Source organism: Papio anubis, chromosome 1 (assembly GCF_008728515.1).
Source record: "Papio anubis isolate 15944 chromosome 1, Panubis1.0, whole genome shotgun sequence".
In the NCBI taxonomy this organism is placed as follows: domain Eukaryota; kingdom Metazoa; phylum Chordata; class Mammalia; order Primates; family Cercopithecidae; genus Papio; species Papio anubis.
In genome coordinates this window covers 120,351,726-120,367,007 of record NC_044976.1, presented here as the reverse complement: position 1 = coordinate 120,367,007, position 15,282 = coordinate 120,351,726, and the positions used below count along the sequence as shown (strand labels likewise).

At 46.3% G+C, this 15,282-nt stretch overlaps 4 protein-coding genes across 6 annotated transcripts; 2 read left to right on the top strand and 2 right to left on the bottom strand.

Annotated features, from left to right (window-relative positions):
* Positions 1-1,620: 1,620 nt before the first annotated feature.
* Positions 1,621-2,871, bottom strand: BOLA1 (bolA family member 1). 3 transcript variants are annotated; one of them, XM_009180183.4, is made up of 2 exons: positions 2,746-2,871; positions 1,621-2,575 (listed from the first exon to the last, which is right to left on the bottom strand). In XM_009180183.4, the coding sequence occupies exon 2, from the start codon at positions 2,356-2,358 to the stop codon at positions 1,945-1,947; it is 414 nt and encodes a 137-aa protein (XP_009178447.1). In that variant the 5' UTR covers positions 2,359-2,575; positions 2,746-2,871; the 3' UTR covers positions 1,621-1,944. The 3 variants fall into 3 exon arrangements, with proteins under 3 accessions (XP_009178447.1, XP_021778910.1, XP_017802192.1); XM_021923218.2 differs by having other exon boundaries at positions 1,621-2,361; positions 2,746-2,861; XM_017946703.3 differs by having other exon boundaries at positions 2,688-2,853.
* Positions 2,872-10,265: 7,394 nt separating this feature from the next.
* Positions 10,266-10,997, top strand: LOC101009919 (histone H2A type 2-B). The gene has a single exon (XM_003892565.5). It carries the CDS (start codon positions 10,556-10,558, stop codon positions 10,946-10,948), a length of 393 nt encoding a protein of 130 aa, XP_003892614.1. The 5' UTR covers positions 10,266-10,555; the 3' UTR covers positions 10,949-10,997.
* A 35-nt stretch (positions 10,998-11,032) lies between these two features.
* On the bottom strand, positions 11,033-11,546 carry LOC103875614 (histone H2A type 2-C). Its single transcript, XM_009180177.3, has one exon. It carries the CDS (start codon positions 11,496-11,498, stop codon positions 11,109-11,111), a length of 390 nt encoding a protein of 129 aa, XP_009178441.1. The 5' UTR covers positions 11,499-11,546; the 3' UTR covers positions 11,033-11,108.
* Positions 11,547-11,790: 244 nt separating this feature from the next.
* Positions 11,791-14,010, top strand: LOC101009578 (histone H2B type 2-E). Its single transcript, XM_003892564.4, has one exon. The coding sequence runs from the start codon at positions 11,833-11,835 to the stop codon at positions 12,211-12,213; it is 381 nt and encodes a 126-aa protein (XP_003892613.1). The 5' UTR covers positions 11,791-11,832; the 3' UTR covers positions 12,214-14,010.
* Positions 14,011-15,282: the final 1,272 nt, after the last annotated feature.

Below are 15,282 nucleotides of genomic sequence, written 5' to 3'. Positions count from 1 at the left end.
TTGATCTCTTTTCCTCCAATCTCCCATGCCAACTCACTTACACATCACTGCCAGATCCATCTGACCCCAAATGCTCTCTGGCATGTCTGTACTCAAAATTCGTTAATAACTCCCTACGGCCCAACCACATGCACCTTAAATTCTTTAGCTAGAAATGATCAAGATATATGTTAACCGGGCCGGGCGTGGTGGCTCATGCCTGTAATCCCAGCACTTTGGGAGGTTGACGCAGGCGGATCGCTTGAGGTCAGGAGTTTGAGACCAGCCTGACCAATATGATGAAACCTTGTCTTCACTAAAAATACAAAAATTAGCCGGGCATGGTGGCAGGCACCTGTAATCCCAGCTAGTCAGGAGGCTGAGACAGGAGAATTGCTTGAACCTGGGAGACTGAGGTTGCAGTGAGCTGAGATCAGGCCATTGCACTCCAGCCTGGGCAACAAGAGCAAAACTCTGTCTAAAAAAAAAAAAAAAAAAAAAAAAAAAGATATATGTTAACCAATTTCCACATTGAGATTATTAGAAAGTTGCTTCTATAGACATTACTTGAGCTCCCCTCAGAAATATGACAACATTTGTAATGCTCAAAAAGGGCTACATTGTGGGGCATGGTGGCTTACACCTGTAATCCTAGCACCTTGGGAGGCGGTGGGCAGAGTGCCTGAGCTCAGGAGTCTAACACCAGCCTGGGCAACATGGTGAAACCCTGTCTCTACTAAAATACAAAAAATTAGACGGGTGTGGTGGCACAAGCCTCTAGTCCCAGCTACTTGGGAGGCTGAGGCAGGAGAACTTAAACCTGGGAGATGGAGGTTGCAGAGCTGTGATCGTGCCACTGCACTCCAGCTTGGGCAACAGAGACTCTATCTTAAAGAAACAAACAAAAAAACACTAGGGGTGGTGGCTCACACCTGTAATCCCAACACCTTGGGAGGCTGAGGCAGGAGGATCACCTGAGGTCAGAAGTTTGAGACCATCCTGGTCAACACGGTGAAACCCCATCTCTACTAAAAATACAAAAAATAGCTGCACGTGGTGGTGCATGCCTGTTATCCCAGCTACTGGGGAGGCTGAGGCAGGAGAATCACTTGAACCCAGGAGGCAGAAGTTGCAGTGAGCCGAGATTGCGCCACTGCACTGCAGCCTGGGTGACAACAGCAAAACTCCGTCTCAAAAAAAAAAAAAAAAAAAAAAAAAAAAGGGCTATATAAAGGTTTCTCCATCATCTGTAATCATTTTCTTAGTTCTTATTCTCTTTTCACTGCTTTAGTGGTTTTTAAAAACATTTTTCTTTTAAACAAACACAAGTACTACTTTTTGGAAATGGACAGGCTGTAAAAAAGGCAAACATTCCCCTGAGATGAAGTTCAAATGTGTCCCTGCCTATATCGCCTGTCTTGTCCATTAACTCACTGCTCAGTCCAGTGTCTATGCCTTTGCTCAGGTTCTTCTCCCTGCCTGCAGCACCTATCCTCTCCTTTCTGGTTAATTTTGTGCTTTCCTTTAAAGACCCAAGTAGATCACTTCCCTCATAAAGCCGTTCCCGACTAGTCTACAGGTATCTTTCTTCTCCCAAGAACACCTATGGCACTGATTCAGCAGTCCATTAAGAACACAGCCTCATAGTGTAATTTCTTTTAATGTATAGGATTGTTTCCAACTCATCAGGTTTGGTGCAGTTCTGTCACGATTTAACATGGAACATCTGGGTTGCCCTTCCTGAATAGTCCAGGGCAAGAGCAGTAGTGAGTGATTCTTCTCTTTTCTTGGGTTCACTTTGACCTGAAGCAAGTTGCTATCTTTGGAGAATATGTATGGACCCCAACAGAATAGGGCTCAGGGGTCTTCATCCCTTACAAATCCTGGACTGGATCGAAGGGAAGGCCTCAGTAGTTCGTGCTCACTCAGCCCATTCGGATCCTGGTCCTCCCCCTCTCTTAGGGTTCAAGGGGTTCCTAGAGCTTTCTTGTTCCCACCCAGGCATGGGGGGCTAGTGTCCAGCTGAGAGTTCTCTCTCCACTGGGCAGGGGTCCGTGCCTGGATGGCCAGTGCATGGACCGGCCCTGCCAGCTCCTCCGCCAGTGCTGCGTGGACCAGCCGGTGTCGTTGTAGGGGGCTCAGTCCCTCGAAACGAGAGCTCACCACAGCCACGCGGAAGTGCGTCTCACTGCCAGGCGGGACCGCGTGGCCACCGCTCTCGTTGCGAAGCTCCAGCACCTCGGGGCTCAGGGCCTGCTCCAACTTGGTGCGAATGGCGGCCTCCACTGGACCGATGGCCCCGGATCCCGCGCTGCCCCGGGACAAACAGACCCGGCCAGCCATGGAGACCAGACCTGGGACCAGGCGCCCACTCAGCATCGGCTACGCCACAGACACAGACACCAGGAGTGAGGGTCGAGATGATCCGCCCGGTGAGAGCACAGTGTCAACACCCGCCCCGCGACCCCCGCATCCACTCTAACCCCACGCCCAGATGTCCACACCAGCTTCTGTCAGGAGACCGCCTTGACGCCACACGGGGAGACCCGAGACACCGCCCCTTTTCTCTACGTGACACGGTGAATTCGACCTCCAGCTGTGGGAGTGGAGGGACAAGCGGAGATTAGAAAGGCCCGCAAGCGAGGCGCGTTCGTTCCTTAGGGGATTTGCAAAGAATGGGCAAATGCAGGGCATGTGCAACTGCGTACTTGTGGTTAGGCCGAAGCCCCTGTGATCCCTGTGAAGGCCAGAAGAAGCCCCTTTTACCTGCCGCTCAGCCTCGGATACTGCGATTCCCGCTCAAGGCCAGGACTCTGGACGCTCCGGAGCAAAACGCAGTCCTGGCGCCCTTCCTGAGGCACGCTGGGAAATGGAGTCCTTGCTGTGCGTTAGTAGGACGGGCAGGCACCACATGGTGCCCTAAGGGATCATGGGAACTGTAGTCTCGGATTCTCCCCGCCGGTAAGGTCGTCAGAAACTCTGAACCCAGCAACACGAAGAAAAAGGGATTTCACGCGCAGCTAGGGTTGGGATTATTAGATCTATTTTACTGCCAATAGATATTGTAGATCATCTAGCCCAATTCCTTTATTTTATATACAAGAAAATGGAAGTCTGATTGAATACATAATTACTGTGCCCCAGACTAGTGCTGGGGACTGGAGAGTCAAGTCAGACCCTGTCTTCAAGGAGTTCACAGAGCACTGAAGACTAACAAGTGAGCGGACAATTGCAGTACTGGGTACTCAGTGCTACGATGAGATAAACACAGGATGCTACGGAGGCAAGTTACCCAAACTTGGCCGGGGTTGGAGAGGTGGAATGAGGGGCGGGCAGAGAATACTTCCGAGATTTAGGGAAACAGTTTGGCAGAAACAACATGAAAATCCATTTCTCAGTCCCTCATAGTGAGGTTTTGGCTGTGGTAGCCACATGTGTAAAGGACAAGAGGAGAGAGAATTTTGAGGGAGTCTTTCTGGTGTAGTTAGGGTGTGGTTATGTGTGGTTGGAGCCTAGGGGGCAGGTGATGGTGATGAGTAGGGTACCGGGAGGAGAGGAAGGGCCCAGACCTCCCAAGGCTTTGTAGCCCTTGTTAGGCAATTTTGTCTTTATCCTAGAAGTAGTGGGAAGCTACTGAGGTTTTAAGCAGGGATGTAACAGGATGTAATTTTTCCAGGATGATTCTTAACTTTTACGCTTATATATATATTTTTGTCTTTGTTTTTTCTTCCTTTTTGTGGAGAATGGGGTCTCGCTATATTGCCTAGGCAGGTCTTGAACTTCTGGGCTCAAACTATCCTCCTGACTCTGCCTCCTTGAGAGCTGGGATTACAGGCGTGAGCCACCGCACTTGGCGATTCTTAACTTTTAAATTTATTTAAATTTTATTTTGTATCCTTAATATATTTACATATTTCTAAATGTTTTTCCCCAACTTCTCATTTTGAAAAACGTCAAAGCCATAGAAAAGTTGAATAGTTCAAAGCAACACCCTCTACCTTTCACTTGGCCCACCATTTTTTACATTTATATTTATTTTATACTTGTACATATATACTCATATATTTAAGTACTTTACATATACTTTAAAATATATTTATGTACTTTTTTGGATGAACAATTTGAAAATAAGTTGCAGGTAGCATGACATTTCACTCCTAACTACTCCAACATGTATCTCCTAAGAACAAAGATATTCTCCCACATAACCACAATATCCTTATCACACTCAAGAAATTTAACCTATGACATACACTGTTTTCCCTAGCCTTTAAAAAAAATTTAAAACTTCCAGAAAAGTTGCAAGATTAATAGAATGAGCAACCCATTTATCCACTATTCACCTAGATTCACTGATAACATTTTGCCAGACTTGTCTTTGTATCTCTCTTTTAATGTATGTGTGTATAATAATAATGAAATAATAATAATTATTTCTGCTGACTCACTTGAGTTAGGTGCAAAATTCTTTTTTTTTTTTTTTTTTTTTGAGACGGAGTTTTGCTTTTGTTGCCCAGGCTGGAGTGCAATGGCATGATCTCGGCTCACTGCAACCTCTGCCTCCTGGGTTCAAGCAAGTCTCCTGCCTCAGTCTCCTGAGTAACTGGGATTACAGACATGTGCCACCATGCCCAGCTAATTTTGTATTTTTAGTAGAGACGGGGTTTCTCCATGTTGATCAGGCTGGTCTGGAACTCCCAACTTCAGGTGATCCGCCCTCCTCGGCCACCCAGGATTACTGGGATTACAGGCGTGAGCCACTGTGCCTGGCCCAAAATTCTTTTTTTTTTTTAAATGGAATCTCACTCTGTCACCCAGACTGGAGTGCAGTGGCGCCATCTTGGCCTACTGCAACCTCCACTTTCTGGGTTCAAGTGATTCTCCTGCCTCAGCCTCCTGAGTAGCTGGGACTACAGGCGGGTGCCACCACACTCGGCTAAATTTTTTTGTATTTCTAGTAGAGATGGGGTTTCACTATGTTGGCCAGGCTGGTCTGGAACTCCTGACCTCAAGTGATCCTCCTGCCCTGGAACTCCTGACCTCAAGTGATCCGCCTGCCTCAGCCTCCCAAAGTGATGGGATTACAGGCATGGACCACGGTGCCTGGCTAATTTTTGTATTTTTAGTGGAGACGGGGTTTCACCATGTTGGCCAGGGTGGTCTCGAACTCCCGACCTCAGGTGATCTGCCCACCTCAGCCTCCTGAAGTGCTGGGATTACAAGCGTGAGCCACTACGCCCGGCCTGTGATGGTTAATGTGCCAACTTCTAGAAGATTGGTGCTCAGATATTTGGCAAAATTCGGGTGTTTCTGTGAGGGTATTTTGAATGAAATTAACATTTGAATTGGTAGACGGAGTAAATTGCCCTCCCTAATGTAGGTGGGTCCCATCCAACCAGTTGAAAGCTTGACTAGAACAAAAAGACGGACCCTCTCCTGAGTAAGAGAGACTTCCTTCTGCCTGACTACTTTGAGACCGGGACGTTGGCTTTTCCCAGCCTTCAGACTCAGAAGTAAACACTGGCTCCATCTGGGTCTTAGACTCGGCCTTTGGACTGGAACTACACCATTGGTTCTCAGGCCTTTGGATTTGGACTGGAACTGTATCATCACCTTTCTTGGGTCTCCAGCTTGCCAGCTTACCCTGAAGATCTCGGGGATCTTGGGATTTATTAGCTTCCATAATCAAAAAGCCAATTTTTTATAATAAAACTATCTGTCAATCTATCAATCTATCTACTATTGGTTCTGTTTCCCTGGAGAATCCTGACTAATGTATATTTACTTAAAAAAAAAAGACATTTTCTCACATAACCAGAATATAACTGTCAGACTCTAGAAATTAACATAGATACAGTACTATTATCTAATCTACAGACCTTATTCAAAATTTGCCAATTGTTCACTTCTATCCTATATATAAAATGAAAAGAAATATTTTCTGGTCCAGGATCCAATCTAGGATCACATGTTGCATTCAGTTGTTATATCTCTTTGTTCTCCATTAACTTGGAATAGTTTCCTAGATTTTCTTTGTCTTTCATGACTTTGGCAGTTTTGAAGTTACAGACATTTATTTTGTAGAATGTCCCTCAATCTGGGTTTGTCTGATGTTTCTTTATGATTAAAATTTAGCACATGCATTTTTTGGCCAGAATACTGCAGAAGTAATGTTGAATTCTTCTCTGTGAAACTTACCAGGGCACGTGATCTTTATTTTTCTTATTACTAGTGATAATTCTGATCATTTGATTAAGATGGTATCTGTCAGGCTTTTCCACTATAAAATTCCTTTTCTGTCTGTAATTGTGGAAGATACTTTAAGTCTATCTACTTTCCTATTTCTCCATTTTTTTTTCCCCACTAATTTTAGCATCTGAGAAGTATATTTGAGACATCTCTTAGGGGTTGTTGAAGATAAAATGAGATCATGGGGGTGGGGCTGAGGTGTGGTATGTGATCATCTGGGGAGAGAGTAGATGGTGAGAAAAGAATCAGAATGTTTATTAGAAAGGCCACTCTAGTGAGGAGTGGGAAGAGTAGAAGCAGGGAGAGGAGCAGAAAAGTCTTTGTTGGTAGTCTGGGTGAAAGATAACCTGAGTGAAGGCACAAGATGGGCTAGAGAGAAGTAAATTGATTAGAAAGCTGCTACAAAGATGGCATCTATAGGACTTACTTTGGTTAGGACTTTGCAGTTTGCAAATCCAGTGAAACCCCACTTCTACTAAAAATACAAAAATTAGCCAGGTATGGTGGCACATTCCTTTAATCCCAGCTACTTGGGAGACTGAGGCAGGAGAATCTCTTGAACCTGGGAGGCAGAGGCTGCAGTGGGCGGAGATCGTGCCATTGCACTCCAGTCTAGGCGACAGAGCGAAACTCCATCTCAAAAAAAAAAAAAAAAAAAAGCACAGTACCGAATGGTGAGTACTGTCACCAGGATATGAACAAAGAGATGTGGGCACAGCAAGGATATTTGTGTGGGAGTAGGGAAGTTCTCCTCTAATAATTCTTTCTTCCTTTTTTTGTACAGAGGAAGAAACAATGGCTGGATAAATTAAATGACTTCATTAAGCCCAACATCTAGTTAGTGAGAGTGTGAATGACATCGTGAGGAGCATGTTCTTTGAGTCAGGCAGACCTAGACTCTAATCATGTGGCTGTGTGACCTTCAGCAATTTTTTTTTTTTTTTTTTGAGATAGAGTCTTGCTGTGTCGCCCAGGCTGGAGTGCAGTGGCGCTGTTTCGGCTCACTGCAACCTGTGCCTTCTGGGCTCAAGTAATCCTCCAACCTCAGCCTCCCAAGTAGCTGAGACCACAGGTCACAGGTGTGTACCCCACCACACTCAGTTAATTTTTGTATTTTTTGTAGAGATGGGGTTTCGCCATGTTGCCCAGGCTGGTCTCAAACTCCTGGGTAAAAGCCATCTGCCTTGGTCTCCCAAAGTGCTGGGATTACAGGCGTGAGCCACCAACACCCAGCCCAGCAATTGTTTTAATCCCTGTGAGCTTTAGTTTATTTGTGAAACACATAATTTTATCTACTTTGTAGGCAGTTGCTACTGTAGGGTTTATCATAGTAGGGTTTCAACATCATCTTTTTTTTTCTTTCACCCTTCTTATGGCACAGAACACTGTGATATAAGTAAAAAAGAAATCAGAGGTCAAGTCCAGGCGCAGTGGCTCACACCTGTCATCCCAGCACTTTGGGAGTTCAAGGCCAGCCTGGACAACATGGCAAAATCCTGTTTCTACTGAAAATACAAAAATTAGCTGGATGTGCTGGCGCATGCCTGTAATCTCAGCTATTTGTCGGCTGAGGCATGAGAATCACTTAAACCCAAGAAGCAGAGGTTGCAGTGAGCTGAGATTCTGCCACTGCACTCCAGCCTGGGTGACAGAGTGAGACTCTGTCTGGAAAAAAAAAAAAAAAAAAAAAAGAGGAGGTCAGAGAAAGAAAGGAAAGTCAGCATGCCCCTCAAGCAGGGCCTTATGGGATGCCAGGATTATGGTAGGGTCCCCTATCATCTGGGTTTTTTTCTCAGGCCTTTAGGTCTGAAAAGTTGACACTATTAGAACTTCCAGGACTGACTGGCTTCTTGGGGAGGGACCCATGCTAACAAAGTACACACGAAATTTATGAATAGTCCAAAATGCAAATTCATTGAATTCTATGATGAACATCTTTCTATAACTGGCTCCCCCTACTTCAGTCTTATGTGTTTATCTTGGAATAGAACAATCAGAAAGTTGTTAATTGAGCACAGAATCTGAATGAAGGAACTTGGATAGTCTTCAGAAATATTTCACCCAGGCTGTGAGAAAAGGCTGATGCTTTCATAACCAAGGACCCTTTTCTAGTAGGCCAAACTTTGCCTCTGCCAGATATATTTTATTGTTGGTGAAAACATAATATATTTCTACTACAATTGCCACCTGTTTGGACTCTATGTAGACTGCACCTTTCTGTTAACATTCATCTTCTCAAATGATATAATCAATTGGATTAGAAGGATCTTAGGTTACACCCTGGTCACCTCTGTCTGGACTTTGGTGTTTCCCAAATCTATACCAGCATTCTTACCAGGAGTAATCTCTATACGTAGCTGATTTTAACTAATTTAACTCTCAAGAGTTCACCAGATTTCCTCCATTTTCTGGAGGCATTTCATCACAGACTTGTTTGTACTACTTTCAATTATCTATACACCCATTGCCCAACAGCACACATCCAATAAATGCCAGTTGAATAAACTGGTGAGAATAAAGGAGAAAACATCAGAAAAGGTGTCAAAGAATAAGATTTAATATTTTCTGGCCGGGTGCAGTGGCTCACGCCTGTAATCCCAGAACTTTGGGAGGTTGAGGTGGGCAGATCATGAGGTTGGAGTTTGAGACCTGCCTGGCCAACATCCGAGATTTGAGATCAGGAGTTCGAGATTAGCCTGGTCAACATTAGTAGAGATGAAACCCCATCTCTACTAAAAATACAAAAATTAGCCGGGCATGGTGGTGGGCGTCTGTCATCCCAGCTACTTGGGAGGCTGAGGTGGGAGAATCGCTTGAACCCGGGTGGGTGGGGGCGGGGTAGAGGAGGTGGTGGTGGAGGTTGCAGTGAGCTGAGAAGTGCTCCAGCCTGGGCGACAGAGCGAAACTCTGCCTCAAAAAAACAAAAAAACCACAAGTCTATTTTTTCTCTCTATTATTCTACCTGACCTTAAGGGATACTAAGGAAAGGGTGAGAATGGTGTAGGAGATGTAGAACTCCCAGAGATGGGACGTTGAGGAGGAAGAAACACAAGAGCTTTCAGGTTCATCTGTTATATGGGATAAAAGAAAAAAAGAAGAGCTTTCAGGAAAGATTTCTAAGGCCGCTGAAGTCACACCAGCAATTAATGCCTGACAGCAAAGTTACCCTTTCCCGGCTGCTGCTGAAATCTAAGGGATGATGATGAGGTGGACAAGGGAGCATGGAGAAAAAGATTGAAGGGATATTAAGGAAGCAACTGACTGGACATGCTGAGACGAAGGGAAGAGTAGAGTAGATTTCGGCTTAGTTATCTGTAAGTATGCTGGCGCATTTCAGGAAGAGGGCAAAGAGGGGAGGTTGTTTGCATGAGTTCGCGTTCGAATAAGCTGAGGTTGAGTTTGAGTTTGAGGTGCTCGTTGGGACAAGTAGTAGGTTGAAGTATTCAGTAAGCAGTTAGGCACAAGAGTCTGAGCTTCTGAAACAAATTTGGATGTTAGTTGAAAGCATATAAATGGGTAAGACTCTTCGGGATAAGTGAAGAATTGGAGATAGAGAAGCAGAATCCAGCTGGACTCGCAGATTTAGAGATGGCATGGGGAAGCAGGATAAGAAAAGTCGGCGAGCTAAGAAGAAAAACGCAGGGCGACATTTTGAAAGCCAAGGGAGTAAGCTTCAAGGCCGCCTCCTGGAGGTCAAGAGGATGACAAATCTAGCCTCGGTCAAACTGAATTCCAAGGAGTGCAGGCGGGTGGGGGTGGGGCGGAGTCGCTGCGGGCGACTTAAATTGAGGGGCGAGAAAGGAGGCAGCCTTAGTAGTACTTGTATTTTTAAAGGGAATTTGGCTGTGACGAGACAGAAAGGGCGGGACTTGGTAGTTTAGAGCTCAAGGGGATCATCGGCTTCAGAATCCCCTACTCTTGTGTGAGAGTAACTCTCAGTCTACGGATGTCTTCTGCAGTTTCTTAGGGTCCATGTTGGGATTTACCGGCTGTAAACTAAACAAAGCAAAGCAAAACCCCATAGTACAAGACATTTTGTTTGAAAGCCTACTCTCTTTAAAGATCCTGCCATGCAAATAAGGGGCTTTAATGTGGCTCTCAGCGATTGGTAGATACTTACGAAATCCGTCATTTCCTTTCAGGGCAGGATGCAAACCAAGAGGCGGCTTTCTGTTTTTCTATTGGCTGTTGGATACGGCTCCGCTTTTAGCCAATCAAACGACTTCCCTTCACCCCTCCCGGTAGCTCTTATAAATTACATCAAATTGGTTATTCTTTCCACATTCTTCTCCTTGTAAAAGAAGCTGTAACTGCAATTTTAGCCGTAATGTCAGGACGCGGAAAGCAGGGAGGCAAGGCCCGCGCTAAGGCCAAGTCGCGCTCGTCCCGCGCTGGCCTCCAGTTCCCGGTGGGGCGAGTGCACCGCTTGCTGCGCAAGGGCAACTACGCGGAACGGGTGGGGGCAGGCGCCCCGGTGTACCTGGCGGCGGTCCTCGAGTACCTGACCGCGGAAATTCTGGAGCTAGCGGGCAACGCAGCTCGGGACAACAAGAAGACGCGCATCATCCCTCGCCATCTGCAACTAGCCGTGAGGAATGACGAAGAGCTCAACAAGTTACTCGGGGGTGTCACCATTGCCCAGGGCGGCGTCTTACCCAATATCCAGGCTGTCCTGTTGCCCAAGAAAACGGAGAGTCACAAGCCTGGCAAGAACAAGTAATTAAGAGGCTTGACACCATACTCATTCACCCCAAAGGCTCTTTTAAGAGCCACCAAAGTGTCAAATGAAGGGCTGATCACGAAATAGCGCATTAGCTCTTTTTTTGAAAACTTGGGTGGCTCTAAAAAGAGCCTTTGGTCTTTGGTTGGTTTGTCTGCATTTATTTGCTTTTGGCTTTGTGGCTTTCAGTTTTCTTTGGTAACAGAACGGCCTGGATGTTAGGCAAAACGCCGCCCTGGGCGATGGTGACTTTGCCCAGCAGCTTGTTCAGTTCCTCGTCGTTGCGGATGGCCAGCTGGAGGTGACGAGGAATGATGCGCGTCTTCTTGTTGTCCCGAGCCGCGTTGCCCGCCAGCTCCAGGATCTCGGCGGTCAGGTACTCGAGGACCGCCGCCATGTAGACTGGCGCGCCAGCCCCCACCCGCTCCGCGTAGTTGCCTTTGCGCAGCAAGCGGTGCACTCGCCCTACTGGGAACTGGAGGCCGGCGCGGGACGAGCGCGACTTGGCCTTGGCGCGAGCCTTGCCTCCTTGTTTGCCACGACCAGACATGACTGAAATCAAGGTTAAACACAGACAATGCTCAGAACCTCGCTACAAAATAAGCTTGAAAGAGAACCAAGAGGAAAGCCTTTATAAGCTTTCCTAGGGGTGGGGTCTAGAACGAGTTTTTCATTGGTCCTAATATGGCTTCAGAACCGGCCAATCAAGTCAAGAGTCGGTGTTGTTGCGTACGCATTGCTGAAAACGCAAGGTCCGCACACGGACCAATGGAAATGAATGACTTTCGGAGCCCTAATTTGCATAAGGTGGTTATAAAAGAATCAGGCCCGCCCATTCTCTTACTTCTTTTCTTGGCTAAGCCTCGTTTGTTCTGTGTCTTACCATGCCTGAACCGGCAAAATCCGCTCCGGCTCCTAAAAAGGGCTCCAAGAAAGCCGTCACCAAAGCCCAGAAGAAAGACGGCAAGAAGCGCAAGCGCAGCCGCAAGGAGAGCTACTCCATCTACGTGTACAAGGTGCTGAAGCAGGTCCACCCCGACACCGGCATCTCGTCCAAGGCCATGGGCATCATGAACTCCTTCGTCAACGACATTTTCGAGCGCATCGCGGGAGAGGCGTCCCGCCTGGCGCACTACAACAAGCGCTCCACCATCACGTCCCGCGAGATCCAGACGGCCGTGCGCCTGCTGCTGCCCGGCGAGCTGGCCAAGCACGCTGTGTCCGAGGGCACCAAGGCGGTCACCAAGTACACCAGCTCCAAGTGAGTCCCTGCCGGGACCTGGCGCTCGCTCGCTCGAGTCGCCGGCTGCTTGACTCCAAAGGCTCTTTTCAGAGCCACCCACCTAATCACTAGAAAAGAGCTTGTTCACTTACTCCCTTAATTTCTTCTCATAAAGTAATTTTAGTGTAAAGGTCATGGGAAATGCCACACTTAGGTTTTTAACCATTTGGAACTTGAGGTCCCCGGTGCATGATTGGATTTGCTTTTGAATCTAGAGCGTGTCTTCACTCATTGTGCTGCTTAGCTTTCCCAGGAGTCGGTTCTCAATTAGGATGTTGGGAATCCGCCTCTTTACCCGCCCCCACTCCCGCCCCACACTGGCGCCCTGGTGGCTTCTTGGGTCTGTTTCATTCTAAAACGAAGTGGCTGAGTTCGGCTGTTATTTAAGAGAACTCCAGGGCACAATTCAGCCCAGGTTCCGCAAACACTGAGTGACAGCTGTGTATGACTGACGCTTGGCAGCACCTTTTGTGTCCGGTCACCAGTTCTGCTGTGCGATGGGGTCTCCTGTGGATACCAGCCGTTCTGTGTATTTTGGACGAAGCCCGCGCAGCCGGGTCCCAGCCTTTTCCTGATTGGGCGACATGAATATTCAAAATTCTGCGCCTCTTTCTAATTTGTAGATTTCAGTTTCCGTCGTTCACTTTGAGACTTTGAAATTCCTATTTCTCGTTTTGTTGATAATTTTTGCATTTAATGGTCTCTGCTTTAAAGGGTAAGGCTACGGCCCCAGGTCACTGCGAGGCACTTACCGTGTAGATACGGGCTCAAAAGTCACCTGTCAGAGACCTACGTCATCCACTAAGGAATTCGCGCCGCTCATACTTGCCTGTCTCATTTTATCTTCCTTCTAGCAGCTGTCTGAAATTGGTTCGTCTGTTTTCTTGTTTATGGTATTCTCAAGCCCTTGACCGGCTGGTGTGGTTTTCCCGTGCATCTTCAGCCTGGCACATTATGGACACTTACTTTAATACTACGTATTGATGTAATATTGTTGGGTTAGTTTTTCCATCCCATCGTTTTCTTAATCGCTTCCGTGGATGGATGATGGGTGCTGTTCATTTCCATTAGATGTATGTGAAGACACGGTGAAAATGGAAATGTTTTTGGAGCTACTTCCTCAAATGTATCCTTAGTCACCTCAGTGCAACAGCTGGGAGGGGGCCGTGTTAAGATTTTTTTTTGCATCAAAGAGGAGGTGGCAATGGTAGATCCACCCTTACGCTTCCCAGTTTAGCATAACCTCTTTTGGATTTTCATCAAATTCAGCGTATTGGTCACTGGAAAGAGCCTTTTCCTTCTTTTCTTACTCTCCCCTCTTGGTGTTCCCCTCTTAAAGGAGAGGAGCTTTTAATTGACAGTCATCACCTCATTTGCTTTCCAGGAGGCCATGCAAGATAGGCAGGACTACAGGGTTAATCTCCTTTTTACAAATGAGGCCAAGGGAAGCCTCATTGGTTCACAGTCATGCAGCTCATACTGTCCACCCTTGTATTCTCAGATGCAGGACAATTGCATTTTAGTTTTATTTTGTGGAGGTACAGAATATTTACTCTTTCTGTCCAACCCTTGATTCTGCCGAGGAAGACACTGATGGTTTGATGAGTGATTCAACTCTTGTTTTTGGCTAAGGGTTTTTGGAGTTGATAGCAGGGGTCTGATGAATCCAAATGAGCTCTAGACATTATCACAGACTGAATAAATCTTAACTGTCTCCTACATGTGTGTTTTCAAATGTGTGTAGATGCTATTGTTATTAATAAAGTTACCAATTAAAGGCTTTGCTGGATTCTTTTATCTACAGTATATATTTCTCAATGAAGGAAATTAACAGATACAACTTACACAGGGTCTATAGAAAAGCATGGGTGCCTCTGATCTGGGGGATGACTATTTATAAGCCACCAGCCAAACTGCTGCCCCAAAGGTGCACTAGGGCTGAAATAGTCTCTTACAAGGCCACTGTTAATGCTTAGTAATTGAAAAATATATGATCACAAATAGAAAGCAGTACAAATAAGATGGAAGAACTAAAGTTCATAATTAAGTTAAGCTAACACCTGCGGAGCACTTACTGTGTGCCAGGTAGTGTTCTAGGCCCTTTATACATACTGACTCATCTAATTCTCACCAGGACCTCAGGAAGTAGTACCATTATTATCCCCCATTTTACAGATAAGGAAACTGAGGCAAAGAGAAGCCTTTCTTCAGAAACTCTCCAGAGGATAAGCTCCTAGGTTAGCAGTTAAGGGACTTGAGAAACAGGGTCATTCTGAAAACCTGGACCCTTCCCTGTGTTTTAGGGGGAAATATCTATGCTTTAGAATTGAAAAGAAATATCACTGGTTTTATTCTCTTCAGAGTGCACGCTGGATGTAAATCCTGGGTAGTGGTGGCTGAGTACATTGAGGGTGGGATTAGGTGGCTGTGAGCCTCCATCCCAGAAGCTATAGCTCAACTCAATTGTTTGTCCCCACAGTGGTGGGGCTCACCACCTGGAATCCTTTCACTAACATGAGAGAGCCTTAGTTGCTGGTTTTGGGCTCCTCCTGGGGCTGATGTTCACTGGGAAGGATGTTACAGAGTGAGGAAGGGGGAAGAGGTGATAGATTTGATATTTTAACTCTGGAGGAGAAGTAATTGGTGAGATTAATCTTCAAGAACCTCTTTGATCATTTCTCCTGCTCAGACATCTTTAAACATTTGCTTTTGTAGGGGTTAATAACAATAATTGTTAATTACTGAGCACTTAACTGTTTACCTTAAACTTACTTAGCAGTAAGCTAAGAGTTTACCTTATACTTACTTAGCAGGATGGTCTCGATCTCCTGACCTCGTGATCTGCCCGCCTCGGCCTCCCAAAGTTCTGGGATTACAAGCGTGAGCCACCGTGCCCAGCCTACAGCCACTTGTTAAGATAGGTTCTGTTGGCCGCACGCAGTGGCTCACACCTGTAATCCCAGGTGGGTGGATCATTTGAGGTCAGGAGTTCAAGACCAGCCTGGCTAACATGGTGAAACCCCACCTCTACTAAAAATACAAAAGTTGGCAT